Here is a 17,567-nt window from a genome sequence, read left to right as displayed (position 1 = left end):
CCACCATTTCCCCGGCCAGCCCACCTCCAACCCTGCTTCCAGAGGGCCGAGAAAATTTGGCCCTGTATATACTCTCTAGTTTTCATTCATACTGAGCAAGCCATTCACTTTTGAGCTTTCTCTTCCCCAAAAGCTATGAGATCAAGATCTTACGTTGTAGGGAATTATGGAGATAAAAACTGCATTCAGCCATTCTGCAATACAGACTAAGGCCTAACCATAAGCATCAGGATACTAGGACTCTGGGCCACTAGTGCTCCAATGTGTTGCTACCAAATTAAAATGTCATGCAAGCATTCCAGTTTAATTTTACAACATTTCATCGAATATAAGTGAATGTTTACCATCACCATCTGCTAATTCTGAAACTATGATGTACTTAGCAGATGTCCAAGTTATCTTATTTACATTTAGACAATTTTAGTACTTGTATCAGCTAGCTTTGTGGCTATCTATATTTTAGAATGCCACAAAGAATTTTAAGATAAACATTATGAGCAACACATTTTATTGTGTTGAAGAATTTAGTAAACGTAAGATTACTAAAAGTTCTGTTATGACAACTAGGTTTGTTGGAACTATAATGCTACAAGCTGAAATCAGCTAATAAGATAAAACATTTACCTGTTGTACTAATGTTGTTAAATATATATTTTAAAATATGCGACGCAGATTTTAAAAATGTTTATGTTTATGGAATTAGCGTACAGAGATGCCTATTTATCACCTGTATGGTTAGATGATACGTAAGAACTAATTTGTTGGATAGTTTAGGTAAGTAGCACAATATTAATTTGAATTAACGGTAGGCATTATGTTTTAAAACCAGCATTCATATAAACTTGCAATCTTAAACAAGAGAATAATAATTGTACAAGTAGCTCGTTCCTCAAAGCATTGGTGTGAACTTGATCTACACAGGGAGCCACAGTTCCAAATATCATTCCATCCTTTCCATTTTATAATATTTAACTTTGCCATATACACGAGGATTCTGTTGGTAGCAACACGAGTTTTTCATTTTGATTCTTTAGTTTGTCTCCTTGGAAATGGTAACAGCTCTAAAATCTATCCCAAGTTGCAGAACAGAAAGAAGAAATGGGACAGTCAGGGAGTAGAGCTAATCTTCCTAATGTTGGTTCAGGGTCTAATATCTTGATGTCAAGATTGTCATAAACTGCCATCCATCTATGTATAGACAAAGGCCGGACAGAAACTAACTCTAATCAGTGCCATCAGCACTCAAAAATGTGAACCAGATATTTTTACAGTGCCTGGTTCTTTTGGAGACAGTAACATTTTCCTAGCCTTTACCATATTGTCATAACATACAAATAAAACAGCTGGGGGGTAAAATTGTGGTTGTCAGCTGTCAGCTATCCAGCCTGGGCAGACTGCCCCACCCATGCTGAGATGGCGCAGGCTGAAGACAGGCTAACAAGGCCCAGTAGCTACTCAAGGTTGCCCTGCAAGGCCACTCAAGGTCACCAGCCTTTCAGCAGCTATGCTGCAGCCACTGGGGTAACACTTTGTCGGAGCAATAGGACAGGAAAAGGCACCAGCACCACAGGCACTGAGGGAATGCACAAGGGTGAAGTCGCTATCTGTATGCAATATGGCCTGCTTTGACTCATAACTTTGGTTCTTCCCAGTACTACCACACAAATATAAGCCTTGTGGGAGGTCACATTATAGGTATATTAAAATATTACTGGAGGGAGTCGCAGCAACTAAGTAACTGGATTTGGTGGGATGTAGAATATGTCAAGAAAACAGATTTAAAGGCAAAGTAATTATATATTTAAAATGGGCATAACTCCCCATCAACATGTGACTATGTCCAATGATATAAAATTTACTTTGCCTTACTACTAATTTTAATTCTAAAATTTAAATCATGCTAATTGAGAACAGTAGTTGCTCAAATAATGCAGAAAATAGATCTTACTTTATATAATTTAACACTACAGATGATCAATGGATACCTTTATTTTAATTTATTTCATAGTTGATAATATTCAAAGTCCTTTATTTCCCCTTTAACAGTTTCAAAACACTATTGTTGTCAAACAAATCTATTCAATTGCTGATCATGTTAGTTATTGCACTATAGAGTTGTTTAGAAATAACATAATGAAGCATTTCATTTATTAATTGTAGGAGTGGTAAGTGTGTGCAGCAGGGATGCCTTCTGTCTAGAATGTAGCTCCAAGGTTCTTGTAGCAATTTTCGAGATAATTGTAAATGATATTGAATATCTTCACCCAGGATTCACGGATCTGTGGTGTAAAGGTGCTCCCCAATGACTCTTCCATGATCTTCACGATTATATTAAATATAATCTGCAATAACAAAAAGCAGAAAAAATAGAACTGGCTTCAGCAGGACAAATTTGACTTAACGGCAATTAAAGAATATTAACTTGTTTTGACTGGTGTTTGAGCTGTCTTCAATCACACCCTTTAAGTGGATTTCGATGTTTTGACTGGGTGGACAGGCATTGGTCACCTTCTTGACAGAATTAGTTTGCAGGTCTTCAACTTGGAAAACTTACTTTAGCAGCACACGAAGGTTGCTGTCTCCCAACTTAAAGAACACCACTGGCTGACAGCTAATGCAGCGTTCCCACTGATACAGGAGTTGGAAAAAAAAAACCATGCACCCATCTGAAATCCGGTAGCCTCTACTGGAACACACCCCACTCCCTACAAGCTGACAGCAGCCCCCCACCTCTCGATGGACACCTCCTGGTTGACTACAAACATCATCAACTGCAACCAGGTAACTGAGCCGAGTGGTGATGTCCCAGGTTTCCAGAAGATTTGGACAAACCTCAACCGCTTGAGGACGGGACAGGGGAGATGTGATCACTTGCTCCACATGAGGGACAGCTCACATTGTGACTGTGGTCATCCAAGCCAGACCATCGCCCACATACTGAACTCCTGCGCTGGGAGATTCATTCCTGGTGGCATCACAAACATTCACATTGCGTCAGCTGAAGCCATTGACTGGATTATTAAGCTTGACATCGAACCATATGAATAAAATCATACCCTTAAAACAGCTGGGGGGGTAAAATTGTGGTTGTCAGCTGTCAGCCAGCCAGCCTGGGCAGACTGCCCCACCCATGCTGAGATGGCGCAGGCTGAAGACAGGCTAACAAGGCCCAGTAGCAGTGAATGCAGTAGACTAAATTAGAAGAAGTATGAGTGAATCACTGCTTCACCTGGAAGGAGTGTTTGGGGCCTTGGGCAGTGAAGGGAGAGGAGTCAGGCCAGGTTTTACACCTCCTGCCATTGCTTGGGTAGGTGCCTTGGGAAGGGGATACCTTCATGCTGGGGGTGATTGAGGAGTGGACCAGGGTGTCACAGAGGGGACAGTCCCTTCGGAACGCTGACAGGGAGGAAAAGGGAAGATGTGTTCAGTGCGTGCCTCATGCTGGAGGTGGCAGAAATTGCACAGGATGGTCCCTTGCATGGGAAAATTAGTGGAGTGGAAAATGAGGAGAAGAAGAACTCTATCATGGTCCTGGGAGGGGTGAGAGGGGAAGTGCAGGAAAGGCATCAGACACTGTTGTGGAAGGCAGCCTCATCAGAACAGATGCGATGGAGGCAAAGAAGCTGGGGGAATGGAATGGAGTCCTTACAGGAAGCAGGATGTGAGGAGGTGTAGGCAAGGTAGCTGTGCGAGTCACTGGGCTTTTAATGAAGATTGGTGGACAATCTATCGCCAGATATGGAGATGGAAAAGTCAAGGAAGGGAAGGGAAGTGTCGGAGATGGACCATGTGAAGGTGAGACAAGGGTGGAAATTGGAAGCAAAGTTGATGAATTTTTCAAGTTCCAGATAAGGACAGGAAGCAGCACTGATACAGTCTTTGAGGAAAAGGGAAATATTTGGGGGAGGGGGCCAGAGTAGGACTGCAGCAAGGAATATTCCTCAAGCCTCACAAAAAGACAGGGATAGCTGGGACCTATGCAGATATCCACAGCAACACTTTTATTTGGAGGAAGTGAGACAAGTTAAAGGAGAAATTGTTCAGTGACAGAACAAGTTCAGTCAGACGGAGGAGAGTGGTGGTGGATGGGGATTGGTTCAAGGAAGAAATAGAGATCCCTCAGGCCGTCCTGGTGGGGGATGGTGAAGAGGAGGCGGTTAGGGCCAGGAAAATGGAAATTGTTGAAATAATGTAGGACATCAGAAGAATCACAAATGTAGGTGGGAAGAGACTGGACAAGGGGAGAAAAAATATTCAAGGTAGTCAGAAATAAGTTGTGAGGCAGGGACAAGCTGAAATGATGGGTCTTCCAGGACAGTCCTGTTTGTAGATTTTGGGAAGGAGGAGAAGTGGCCTTTACAGGGTTGGGGGAGTATAAGATGGGAAGTTGGGGAGGGAAAATCTCCTGAGGAGTTGAGTTCAGTGACGGTTTGAATATCAAGCCATTGCCACCAGGATCTTCAGGGCTATGGGGAAAGTGCCAGGCAATGGAACAAACTGATAGCCCTTGTTAAAATGCCAGTGCAGGCATAATGGAATGGTCTGCTTCTGTGCTGTATGATTCTTTGATTTTAAAATGTCATAGCTATGCAGAAACAGCTTGGATGGGAGGGCAGGTAGCTCTGGCTCTTTGGTCTTAATAATACAGCTGGGAAACTGTAGATCTCATAGCCTTTGTTGCTCTGTGACCAGAGTCACATGGAGTGAACAAAAATGGCTTCACACTGGCACCTCTGATGGTAGAGACACTGGGAGGTCAGGTATGAACATTTACTCAGCATTTTGGGCAGATGGCATCTGCAAATGCTTCAGCTTTGCCCTTTCAATTTTCAGGTTGTACTCCACAATGTGCTGTGGGTATTTTCTTTTTCTTCCTCCAGCTCTCCACAAGAGAGAGAAGGAACACTCATCAATGACAGAGAGCAGCTGCTAAAAGCAACACTCAATGTCTGCTTCCTGCTCAGAAGAGAACACTATAAATCCTCCTCATGGTTTGTGAAACCAAACACTCTAGAAACACATTTCTCAAGAAAAAAAACTATAGAAATGATCCCTCAGATATTGATGGAGTCTACTCCTCCTGCTGGTTGGTGTATAAGGATGAAGTATGAAATGTTGCTCTAATGCATGGACTGTGGTGCAGCTGAGCTCCGTCTATATCCTGTTGCTTTTGGTCTTTTGTATGCAAGAAGTCCCCTATTGTAGTATATCCCATTCAAATATGTGCCTGACACTGCCCCAGGAGCACTCTTCCACACCCAATTATTTTTTAAAGCATTATATCTTTTAATTTTTTGTAATGGGTTTACTATTTGGTTATTGCTCATCATCAACATAAACCTTTTGCTGACACAATATTAAGTTGAAAAGGTTAGGTTATTATGCTTAAATATTGTACAATGGCTTTGTAAGATACTATTCTTTCATATTTTTTGTACTTAGCACACTTGTATTAATACCTATAATGTTATATAATATGATGATAGAATTTCCTGGTAAAATCATTACGTAGTCAATCCTATAGTAAAGACAATGATGTAGTTGGCATTGCAAACTATAAGGAGCTCGATACTGAAGTAAGCCAAGTTTAACAGTCCATAAATGTGGTTATTTGATAGCAATTAAATTTTTCAGATAACAAAGGGTGGAATTTACCGTGCCAACTGACATCAGTCGACTTGGCAGGCATCAGCGGGCAATACGGCAGGAAGGCCAAAAATTGGTTTCACCACATTGTGAAAATAGTTTGCAATCGTCCACTCCACCTGTCAATGGCGGGCCACGTTTCCCACCGCTGCACATCGGGAAATTCATTGTAGAACATCTGAATATCATTATAAGCACCAGAATCATCCCCCCAATGCTGGACTCACACCGATGTGTTTGACAACAGCATTTATAAGGCTTGCCCCTGGCGGGCTGCACTTTGAGGGGAACTCAGAGGTGAGTGCACAGTAACATTGCCAACGCTCGTAAGGGTCGCCTGTTGGACCTGAAGGTTGAGGCGCCGCACATTCAGGCGAGAGCACAGGCAAGTCACTTTTTCACAGCTAGCTGACAAGGGGCAAGGCCTGTACTGCGGTTGAGGCGAGTTGGTGTGCAAAGGGTGGGGGTTGGGCAAGGACTGCACTGCAGTTTACATGAGTTAGTCGGGGGAGGGGGCAAGGGCTACGAAACGGCTGACGATAGTGCACAAGAGCGTGCGGGATGCGGGGGTGATGGGGGAGGGAAGCAGCCATGCATTAGGGAAACCTATATAAAGTGACCATTCCTCCGAGCTGATACAGTTCAGGTGCAGCCATATTGATATGATTGGAGTCGGGCTTCTAGCTTATCTGCTCACCCAAGCAACGTGGAGGCCTGAAAGTGTCACCAAGAGCTCCAGAGCTTTTCACCCCTTGGACACAGACTGCGAACCAATGAACGGGTTTAGTGGACTGCAGAACTATTGGGCACATTGTACAATCTCCTTACTAAAGTTGGCCATGGCGCAGTCACTGCTGGAGGTGCTCACAGCCCCTTGCAATGTCATCATCCCGGTTTGGACCAGTCTCCCCCATGGTTCAAGCTAACAGTGCAGCCTTGCAGTGTGGGTTAGGAGAATGCCTGCCCCTGAGCTGAGAGCACAGCATGCAGTCCAGTGGGCAAAGCTGCTGCCAATTGGTCAGGTGGAGTTGTGGGGGGAGGTGGTTGGGGTCTTGGGCAGCCATGCAGCGCACTAAACTCTGGCCATCCAAGTGTTGGCCAGAACTCTCCGGAATGCATTAAGGGGCTTTCAGACTAAACCAAGAGAGGTTCCTAGTACACCCATGCTAACCACGTATCTCTCTCTTTCATTCTGCGGGAGGAGTACATCAGGAGCATGGAGCCTGGTGACCTAGCTGTAAGCCTCATGGCATACAGAGAACAGAGGTGAAGCAGAAGAGAGTGACAAAAGCACCTGGCTGGGCAGAGGGAGGAGCAGCACCCTCAGGAAGAAGGGGCGGCTGGGACTCCCATGCACACTGTTGAAGAGCAACAGTGAACCATTGCTGGTCGGTGTCTAAGACAGCACTTGTCATTCCTGCAGATGACCGAGAACCAGTGTCACTAAAGACTGCGCATGTATGGGGAGCTGGTTGGTCACATCTGCCACCTGCTGCAGGATTTGGCACCACGGGGACATGGAGGGCATTCACTGCCCGTGGCCCTGTAAGTCACCACAGCACTCAATTTCTATGCTAGTGGATCCTTTCAGGGCTCCACAGGTGACCTCTGTGGGATATCACAAGCTTCCACCCACAAATGCATCCATGAGGTCAAGGATGCCATCTTCCCGAAGGCACACAGCTTTGTACATTTCATCCAGGATCAGGAAAGCGCTGGAATTTGCCAAGGTCTCGGGATTCCCACAAGTGCAGGGTGCCATTGACTGCACTCACGAGGCGCTCAGATCTCCGTGGCAACAAGCGGTTAACTACGTCAACCACAAGAGCTTCCATTCGCTGAATGTGCAGCTGGTGTGCGACCACCACAAACACATCCTGCAGGTCTGCGCATGGTTTCCAGGGAATGTCCATGAATCCTACATTCTCAGTCAGTCACAGATCCCTGACGTCTTCCTGGGTCCACAGAAGCTGCAGGGTTTCACTCCTCGGGGACAAGGGCTACCGACAGAGGACGTGGCTGATGACATCCATGCGGTGGCCTCAGACTGCAGCAGAGCGACGGTATAATGAGGCTCCTGCTGCAACTCGCAACTTGGTGGAGCAGACCATCGGGATGCTGAAAATTAGGTTCTGGACCCGGGACTGGTCTGGTGGAGCCCTGCAATACAGCCCACATCACTGAAGCCTGCACCTCGATGGTGCTGGTCATTGCTGCCAGAATGTAGTGGGCAGGTGTCACAGAGTTCCGTCATTCTCTCTGTGTGCTCTCAGCACCTTTAGGGTGGGGCTGGCCCCCATCTCTTCAGCATTTGTGTCCAGTGACAGTGTGGTCATGAAGGGGAAGTTGGAGTGAGATCAAATTGCCCTGCGCCCCTCTGACGTTAACATTGTTGAAGGCCAACTATGGCGTCAGCGATAGAGTTCTGTCCACGCAGCAGTGCAGGAGCGATGTCCTGGACCAAAGTGTCCATGGCGGCTGCCATCCTACTATCATTGATCTTAGTGCGTTGGCATTCTGGGGCTATCACCTCAGCCTGAAGGTGGACAGACAGCGGGCCTCCACTGCATCCAAAAGACATTCCTGTCACTGAATCGGGGGGGGGCTGCAGTCTTCTTGCCTTTCAGGGTCATGTATTCTGTGCAGGAGTCCTGGGCTGGAAGCCCTAGAGGTGTGCGTGTGGCTGCACTTTAAATATAGGGAAGTGAAAATGGCGAGTGACGGCATGGCGGGTAAATTGGAGGCCGCCCATCAGTGAAACAGTGTGTTTCCCAGGAATGCATGATTAATGAGGCATGATTGCGATGATACAGCGTGAAAAGCTGCCATTGCGGCCGACGGGTAAATCGCTCCTTCTCCTGCCCACGACCATACTTTATGCAAATCTGGGACGATTCCACCCAAAGTATTTGGATTTTACGTTCGACTAAGTTACTGCCTTGCAATCATTGCTAGATATTCATTATTCTCTATACAATGATTAATCTGTTCTTTTTCAGTTTGTCTACTAACTGAAACTATTATTTTTCTAGTGTAGCGTCAAATCATGTTGGGAAGTTAACATATTCAAGTTACAACACTGATCTACCAAAGAAGGTTTGATAATGTTTTTAGGTAAATGGACATGATTTATCTAAGATTGTAATTAAACATTTGCATACTTTAATCTACTCTGGCTAGAACTGACAAGTACTTACAGTATACTTACACTGTAATTTTCAAACATTATTGTAAATCAAGATCAGCATTATTCAATTAAAATTAAAATCTATAACGAGACTTGTCAGCTTTTTTCCCTCAAAATATATAAATTATTTTTTTACTGAGAGTCTAGAGAATGTTACATAAATGAGGGGCTTACCTGAAAGTTGTGCACATGTATTTTATGCACAAAAACATGTCTTTCTGCCATGGTATCCAGAATGGCACAAGCTGCATTCCAATCATCCAACTTCTCAAAAATGTCATTCAGCTTGTTCATCACCTGTTTACCATGCCTTTTGATCTGAGCTGATGTTTGCATTTCTTCTGGGGTTGAAACGTTTTTAAAATTCTTGAAGTACTTCTTTGTTTCGGGATAATCTGTGAATAATCTGATTCATACAAAAAAAGGGTTTTTTAAATTTATTGGCAATAGATATCTATTAATGGCCTAGACTTGGATGCACAGAGCACACGTTCACAATTTACAGTTGACACAAAACCTGGAAGTATTGCGAACTGTGAGGAGGATTGTGACAAACTTCAAGAGGACACAGGTGTTAATGTCTTATCAATTACATTGTTAAATTTAAGAGAAACAAGTGACGGGTATGAATTATCTTTGAGCATGTAGTGGTCCCCTGGGAACGATATTTTAGTTTAGTTAGCTAAATTTCCTTTGCCATTTTGTTTCAGTTACAGTGCCCCGTCAGGGGCTGTTTACTACCACACCCCCTCCCCACCCCACATGCACACCCCACCCCCGGCCCCCTTTAATTAGCTTATTTTATTGATACAATTCTAAATGGGATGCAGGAGTAGAAGGACCTGGGGGTGTATATGTACAAGACATTGAAGTTGGCAAGGCACGTAAAGAAAATGATTAATAAAGGATAGAGGACCTGGGGCTTTAAAAAGAGGGACATAGAGCACAAAAACAAGGAAGTCATGATGATCCTGTATAAAACACTGGTTCGTCCTTAATGGGAGTACCGTGTCCAGTTCTGGGCACCGCACTTTAAGAAGGATGATAAGGCATTCGAGGGGGTGCAGAAAAGATTCATAAGAATGGTTCTGGAGATGAGGGGTTTCAGCTAGGTGGATAGGTTGAAAAAGCTGGGGTTGTTCTCTTGGCAGAAAAAAATTAAAAGGGGATTCGACAGAACCATAGAAAAGTTACAGCACAGAAAGAGGCCATTCAGCCCATCGTGTCTGCGCTGGATATAAAAAGAGAAAAAAGAAGCTAGCTGCTCATTTTAATCCCACTTTCCAGCCCCTGGTCTGTAGCCTCGCAAGTTACAGCGCTTCAGGTGCAGATCCAGGTACCTTTTAAATGAGTTGAGCGTTTCAGACTCAACCACCAACTTAGGCAGTGAATTCCAGGTGCCCACCACCCTTTGGGTGAAAAGGTTTTCCTCATGTCCCCTCTAATCCTTCTACCAGTCACCTTAAATCTATGCTCCCTGATAATTGACCCCTCAGCTAGGGGAAACAAGTCTTTCCTGTCTACCCTATCTAGGCTCCTCATAACTTTGTACACCTCAATTAGGTCACACCTGAGTCTCCTCTGTTCTATGGAAAACAACCCCAGTCTATCAAATCTTTCCTCATAGCTGCAATTTTCAAGCCCTGGCAACATTCTTGTAAATCTCCTCCGGACTCTCTCCAGAGCAATTATGTCCTTCCTGTAATGTGATGACCAGAACTGTACACAAAATTCCAGCTGTGGCCTAACCAGTGTTTTATACAGTTCCAACGTTACATTCCTGCTTTTGTATTCAATACGTCATCCAATAAAGGAAAGCATTCCATGTGCTTTTTTTACCACCTGATCCACCTGCTGTACCACCTTCAGGGATCTGTGGACGTGCACTCCAAGGACTCTCACTTCCTCTAGTCCTCCCAATATCGTCTCATTTATTGAGTATTCCCTAGGTTTCTTTGCCCTCCCCAAATGCATTACTTCACACTTCTATGGATTGAATTCCATTTGCTACTTTATAAAGTAGAGGTGTCCAAAATCATGAAGGGTCTGGACAGAGTAGATAGAGAGAAACTGTTCCCCTTGATGGAAAGATCTAGAACCATAGGTCACTGATTTAAGGTGACTGACAAAAATAGCAACAGTGACATGAGGAAAAACATTATTACACAGTGAGTGGCTAGGATCTGGAATGCGCTGCCTGAGGGTGTGGTGGTGGCAGATTCAATCAAGGCTTTCTAAAGAGAACTGGATAATACAAACATACGAATTAGGAGCAGGAGTAGGCCACTTGGCCCCTCATTAAATAAGATTTTGGCCAATCTGATTGTAACCTCCTGCTAACCCCTGATAACCTTTCACTCCCTTGCTCATCAAAAATCGATCTACCTCTGCCTTAAAACTATTCAAAGACTCTGCTTCTACCACCCTTTGAGGAAGGGAGCTCCAAAGACTCACTACCCTCTGAGAGAAAAAAATTCTCCTCATCTCTGTCTTAAAGGGTTGACCCCTTATTTTTAAACAGTTCCTTATAATTTCCTGAGAGAAAGAAATTGCTGGTCCATGGTGAGAGGGCAGGGGAGTGAGACTAGGTGTGTTGCACTTGCAAGGAGCCGGTACAGGCACAATGGGCTGAATGTCTTCTTTTTGTGTTGTAACATTCTACAATTCTAAGCACAAAGTTTTGAGGTTTTTTTTAATAGAAAGTTTTCTTACTTTCAACGCAGCATAAAAAGATAAAAACCAGTAAAACTTTCAGAAATATTTTTTATCATCTCAATCTAATAGCATTGCAAAATAGAAATGAATCATTATAAAGGAAGAAAGGAGTCACTGATTACTCTCATCACAGCTTCAAATAAAGGAGCAATGTAAGTGCCAGATGGAGACAACTTGAAAATAGAATCAATGGAAAAGAGGTGAAAGAGGGGATAACAATGGATCCTTCGGGTATCACAGTGATTAATATAAGTCAGATTTTCTGAGCTCTGTCTATAGCTTTCTCTAACAGAACAGTGCATTAAATGGGAAAATCTATAAGAAGCACTGGTCTCATGGGCAATTAAGAGCTGTAAGAGGCAGTTTTATTTGGAAGGTTTCCTTGCCCAATGAGAAAGCAGACAAATCAATCTGTATCATGCAGAAATTACTATTATAGCAAACAGCCCATTAGTAATTTGTGGATAGCATTTATGGGTTCAAGACTTTTGCTTAAGCAACTCATGATGCAAAGTCTCATATAACCCTGCATATTTCACTAAGAAGAAACCCAGCTAGCCGACTGAAATGTTTGGAAAGGTACAGATCAATAAGGCATCAGAACATTTGGGTCAGAAATCTGGGAAGAAATTATAGAAAAAAAATGGGTGTTGAGCCATGATCTTATTGAATGGCACAGCAGGCTGGATGGGGCCGACTGGCCTACTCCTGTTCCTAATTTGCATATTTGTATGTTCGTATGAACTGGTGGCTTTCAATAATGGACTTCCAGGTGGATTGTAAGAAGCAAAAACCCTGGAATCATTTAAGAACCAATTGGATGCTGCAATGGAATCACTGGATGGTTAAACTAAGATGAGTCAAATGGTTTCCGTTGTCTGTAATTATCTGCTGGTCTGTGTTAGCTGTGTGCAGGGTTCTTACCTACAGAATGGTGTATAGTGGATTATCCTAATGTTCATAAATGATACTTAAATTATTTATTAACAACTAGCCTAACACCTGCAATGGGTGATGCTCAAGAACATTACCTGGGATTAATCCCATTGAAGAGCACCAGGCCATAAGAAGTATTTAACATAGATTTAAAAGTTAAAAAATGATTTCACCTCAATCTACTACAATTATCCAAATAGGTAACAGAAGCTGAATAATAGCTATCCAGTTGCTAGAATTTACTATTTATTTTCAAAGGGGTTTTGACAAAGTTCCAAATGTAAGACTTACAGGGTTGATTAAGGCTTATGTAACAACTATATGGAAGGAGTGGCTGATTGATAAGAGCTTTATCTAAGATTAGTGGGAAACCTATTCTTAGTCTGCTTCTGTTTGCACTATTCAAAAGTGATATAGAGGAGGATAATTCTAATAACAAGGTTACAAATATTTGATAATGACAATTGTCCGGATGCACAGGCTATAACTACAAGCAGAATGATAGTATTCAATTTAGTGGTTGAGCAATAAAACAGGAAGGTAGATAGTGTAGATAAATGTATAGTCACACATACAGCAACAGGAAACATGTAGCACCCTTACACAATGAAAAGGTGTCAATAAGCAAAGTTAAATGAGGAAATGGCATTAGGTCCATTGAACATCTGCTCAAAGTGACTGACTTTGTGATAGTGCAAAATAGTGAGTTGGGGGTTTACTTTACGTCTCTCACAACTGGGACTGATCTCCTTGAAGTGTCCAGTAAATCTTAAGGACTTAAAAACTAGACCATCCAAGTAATTTGTTTTCGCTCATGAATGTTTTCACATATGTCAAAATGCATTCTCACCATCTTGATCTTTAAATCATTGGTGCAGTCACATTTGAAACATTGTGTTGTGTGCAGTTTGGGACACGCTGGGTGAAATTTTATAGTCATCTGCCAGCAGGTTAAAAGGCAGGGGGGGCTCCTAAAATGCAGTGAGTGGCCTGCCCACCCACCCTGAGCTTTCTTCCATTTTATGAGGGGCCGGTGGAGGCATCGGGAAGCCCACCTGCCCTTGAACCAATTGAGACACTTAAGTGGCCAATTAATGGCAAATTAGGTGCCTCATCCTGCCCCCACCACTATTTACCTGCGACAGAGGAAGGCCCACACCAGGTGGGTGGCCCAGCAGCTTTTACTGGGCAAGCTGGTATCGGGTAAGGGAAAGCAGAGGACCTACTTTGAGGATCCCCTGTGTCCATCGGAGGCACCTCCTCACCCCCACAAGGTCATAACCCCTTTAACTCTACCCCCCTGACCTCTCAAACCTGGCATCCCCCCACTCAATGCCCCTCTCACTCCTTGTTGGGGCCTGCCATCCAGGCCCCGCCAATACCCTGGACTTACCTGAAATTCAACCTCCATTAGCTCCTCTTCTTTGGGGACTGCCTGTACTCCTAGCACTGGCCACCACTCAAAACTAGCACTGCTAGGACCAGCCAATTGGATTGGTCAGCAGTTCTCTAAGGCAGGACATCCTCACCAGATAGAGGCAGAATCTCAGCCTTAGCCAATTAACTCCCCACAGAGTGTTAAACAGCTGCAGGGCAGCTGGGATTGGCGGGGATGAATTCCCCACTGAATCCTCGGGTGATGGGCTGGACCTCCACCATCTGTAAAAACCCTGCCCCCGTCATCAAAAATACAAAGTTATGTTGAAGAAGATTAAAAGAAAAGTGAGGATGAATCCAAGTCCTAGGACTCTCAGTTATGAAGTTTGACTCACAGGGTCTGAATTTCTTTTAATTGGTAAAAAGAAGATTGACAGGAGACACAACACAAATCTTTAAAATTCTCCAAGAAATATACAATAATGATACAAACCAGCACGTAATTTGCACTGCATTAGAGATGAATCAAATCCAGTTCTTATCTGACTTTACACACATTCATATTTTAGCAGGTATCACTGGAACAGGAGGGATCCTTAGCTTAGCTTTTTGTCTTCTTAGTCCAGGAGTACTCTGAGAATTGTACTTCTATCACTAATCCAACTGGGATCCTATTCTTCATTACTCTATAAAGGGGTATGAGCAATCACTTGTTTAATATTAGAATGATACAGCACTGAAGGCCATTGGGTGCATCATGGCTGAATCAGAATATGAAATTCTGAAGACATGAGCGTGTCTTCTATGTCATCATGCTTCAGTATTAACTCAGTCACATCCCCCTTCCCTTCACCATTGTGTGTAAAACACAGCCTTTTCCAGCCACTGTCTTCTCTTTGAATGTATTGTCACCATCTAACTCTACAGTTACATCTCCCAAAAGTCCCTTTTTGAATCTTTTAAATCTTGCCTCCATCTTACCAGAGCACCAAGATTGCTGCAGATGAAATCATTCATGATTTAAGGGTTTCAAGGGGTATGGTGCAAAGACAGTAAACAGTTTAGAAATATAGATTAGCCATGATCTAACTGAATGGCTGAATAGGCTCAAGGGGAGGAGTTGCATACCTGTGTTGTTATGTTCCTATGATGAATGTCACCGTGCAAAATGATGGCATTGAATAGAGTGAGCAGATTAAATGAGAAAGAATGAAGTGTAAAAAAAAACATTCACCGTTTGACACAAACCATATAAGACAGAGCTCAACAGCTTATCACAAGATGTGATTTTGATTATCCCCACTGCTGCACAAATGTGTTTGAGTTATTGATTCCAACTCATGAAAGTCTTCGGTAAACTATGAAACTATCTACGACACTTTATAAATCTGCTGTTTTTTATAATAACTTTTCTGTGGGAAGGGAATTGAACTTACCATTGTAGAGGCTGAAGTAATGGTGCGGCACTACACTGAGCTGCTTTACTTGATGTGCTCCTGTAACACTGTGGGGTGTTGGCGGTAGAGGAGAGCGGTTCAGTAAGTTCATATTGTGTAGTTTGTAGAGGGTATGGTTCCTAAAGGAAGATGTCAATTACAGAAGACAGAGTGGAACAGCATCAATGTTATAAGAATAGACAAGAAAACAGTTTAGGAAAACTATAAAAGGCAAGAATTGTGAGAAGCCAATGAGATCAATATTAAGTCGGAGCAGAAAGTGGTGAAAGTTAATACCTACTGGGAAAGAGAGACATGTGGGGAAAGACCTAGATATTCTGAAATGAAATGCGAGGAAAATATGTGGATATCATCAGAAAAATGGAAGTAATAGGAATGAGCATTAACTACAGAATGATAACAGAAGGTTAATTGGGATGAAGGTTCTGTGGAAGGAGAATTCTCAAACCTGTCAGTAATAAGCTGATGTACATGGGTGATTGGAACTCTTGAAGGTCAATCATTGGAGGTTCATTGCTCTCAGGCCAACACCAGTGAGTACAAAGAGCATCAGGCATAAAGTTGATCATACTTCCAAGTACTATATAATGTCTGTTCTAACACTGCAAACACTTAGCATACGTTATTACCTACTCAATTGCCCAGCCTGACATTAGATTGCTTAGTTGCATGTAGTCTATTTATTTTGTGAATTTAATCACTGATATCTTTCTAGCATGAAGGATAAATATAGTAAAACAATTGCTAGAACACAATAACCAGATTAAAAAGGTTACCCCTACATTCCTGGCTCATGTGGCCCATAATTAACTATAACATCTGCGAGATCTGTTAAACCCAATTACTCAGTCTTGAGCCTCAAAGCTAGCATGATTCCACATAAGAGAACAATTAAAATGGAAATTTTAAGTATTTCCCCACAAGGCAGAACATATTTTGTTGTCCTTTACTGTGGTGAGATCAGAAGTAATTCACGTTGCTTTACAGCCAAGAACTGCTGTACTGTTAGTTCCTCACTAGCAGTGTTCAACAAAAAGTTAACATTACACAGAAGCATTCTTGTAGCTCTAGGCATTGGTGATCTAATGAGTATTTTCAACAAAGCAATTACTTATGAGATGCTTCACAGTCCAATGAATACTTCAGTACACCTCGACTTAAATCGTTTTAGATAAGTGTAGTTATTTTATATATAACAAGAAATGGTGGAAATACTCAGCAGGCCAGGCAGCATCTGTGGAGAGCGAATTGAGTTTCCAGTTCTGAGGAAAGATTATTGACTTGAAACAAAAGGTGAAATTTTAACTCGGTTGTTAACCCATTCAACTAATTGCACAGAGTTAAAATCGGTCTAACTCTGTTTTTTCTCTCGCCACAAATGCTGCCTGATCTGCTGATTATTTCCAATATTTTCTGTTTGTTTCAAATTTCCAGCATCTGCAGCATTTTGCTTTTGTAGAACTGTAGTTAGTTTATACCCTTACTGAGGTTACAGTACAGCATCTCTTTAACGCATCTCTAAAAATAGATCTTGTTACGGAATGTACTGTGCCGATCCAATTAGCTCCTGACTAAAAGAAATGCTATTAATGCCCTGACAGCTTAAGACACACGCACTGAATGAAACCAGCTGGGAAAGCTCTCATCCTCACCTCAGTACAACTGTTCTGCCGTTTCCTTCGAGATCCGCAGCCAGCTTCTCCCAGATACCGCGGATGTGAGTTTTGTCAGCTTCGGTTATGTCACTCATGGTGCCAACGATCAGTGGGTTCAGCTGCAGGGAACCTATGTGTCTGAGTGCGTTGCAAGGACGAAACTGAGTCACTTTTAACTTGTTTCAGGGTTCCTGCAATATCACGTGGCGTGTGTAAATGACGCCTCTTCGGCTGCAAGAGATCGCAGCCGATTGTGGCAGCAGTCATTGAAGATTATTTTTTTCTCTCTGTGTATTTAACGCAACAGGACTTTGGAATGTAATCCACAAAGCAGTGGTATATCTTCACAACCACCAAAAATCCCCGAGAAATCAGTGTGAAAGTGACAAGAAGAATCTCTGACAGAGATTTATAAACTCGAGTGAATCTTGCATTGTTAGATCAGTGATCATTGCATCATTGGAGAATATACAGTTGCTAACACTTATTGCTTTATATGCACAAGAGATAGTGGAAATCCAGAATCTGGAAACACTTGAAGTTAATTTGTCTTTTGGAATAACAATGAAAAATATCTAAAACCTTTTGCGATCG

The 17,567-nt window shown here is 42.8% G+C and overlaps 1 protein-coding gene and 1 pseudogene across 1 annotated transcript; both read right to left on the bottom strand.

Moving 5' to 3' along the window:
- Positions 1-1,977: 1,977 nt before the first annotated feature.
- LOC144690633 (cytoglobin-2-like) lies at positions 1,978-17,257 on the bottom strand. Its single transcript, XM_078558329.1, has 3 exons — positions 16,971-17,257; positions 9,008-9,239; positions 1,978-2,342 (listed from the first exon to the last, which is right to left on the bottom strand). The coding sequence occupies exons 1-3, from the start codon at positions 17,066-17,068 to the stop codon at positions 2,196-2,198; spliced, it is 477 nt and encodes a 158-aa protein (XP_078414455.1). The 5' UTR covers positions 17,069-17,257; the 3' UTR covers positions 1,978-2,195.
- LOC144691278 (small nucleolar RNA U3) lies at positions 4,844-5,079 on the bottom strand (annotated as a pseudogene).
- Positions 17,258-17,567: the final 310 nt, after the last annotated feature.

This window comes from Cetorhinus maximus, chromosome 15 (genome assembly GCF_964194155.1).
Source record: "Cetorhinus maximus chromosome 15, sCetMax3.hap1.1, whole genome shotgun sequence".
Taxonomy (NCBI): Eukaryota; Metazoa; Chordata; class Chondrichthyes; order Lamniformes; family Cetorhinidae; genus Cetorhinus; species Cetorhinus maximus.
The sequence above is the reverse complement of the archived record's forward strand: the minus strand, read 5'-3'. Positions and strand labels throughout refer to the sequence as shown.

Coding starts and splice junctions, on each gene's coding strand:
- LOC144690633 (XM_078558329.1), bottom strand. CDS start 17,068: ATGAGTGACATAACCGAAGCTGACAAAACTCACATCCGCGGTATCTGG. Junction 9,240..16,970: donor GGCAGAACAGTTGTACTGAG/GTGAGGATGAGA, acceptor TGTATGAATCAG/ATTATTCACAGATTATCCCG. Junction 2,343..9,007: donor TACATGTGCACAACTTTCAG/GTAAGCCCCTCA, acceptor TTGTTATTGCAG/ATTATATTTAATATAATCGT.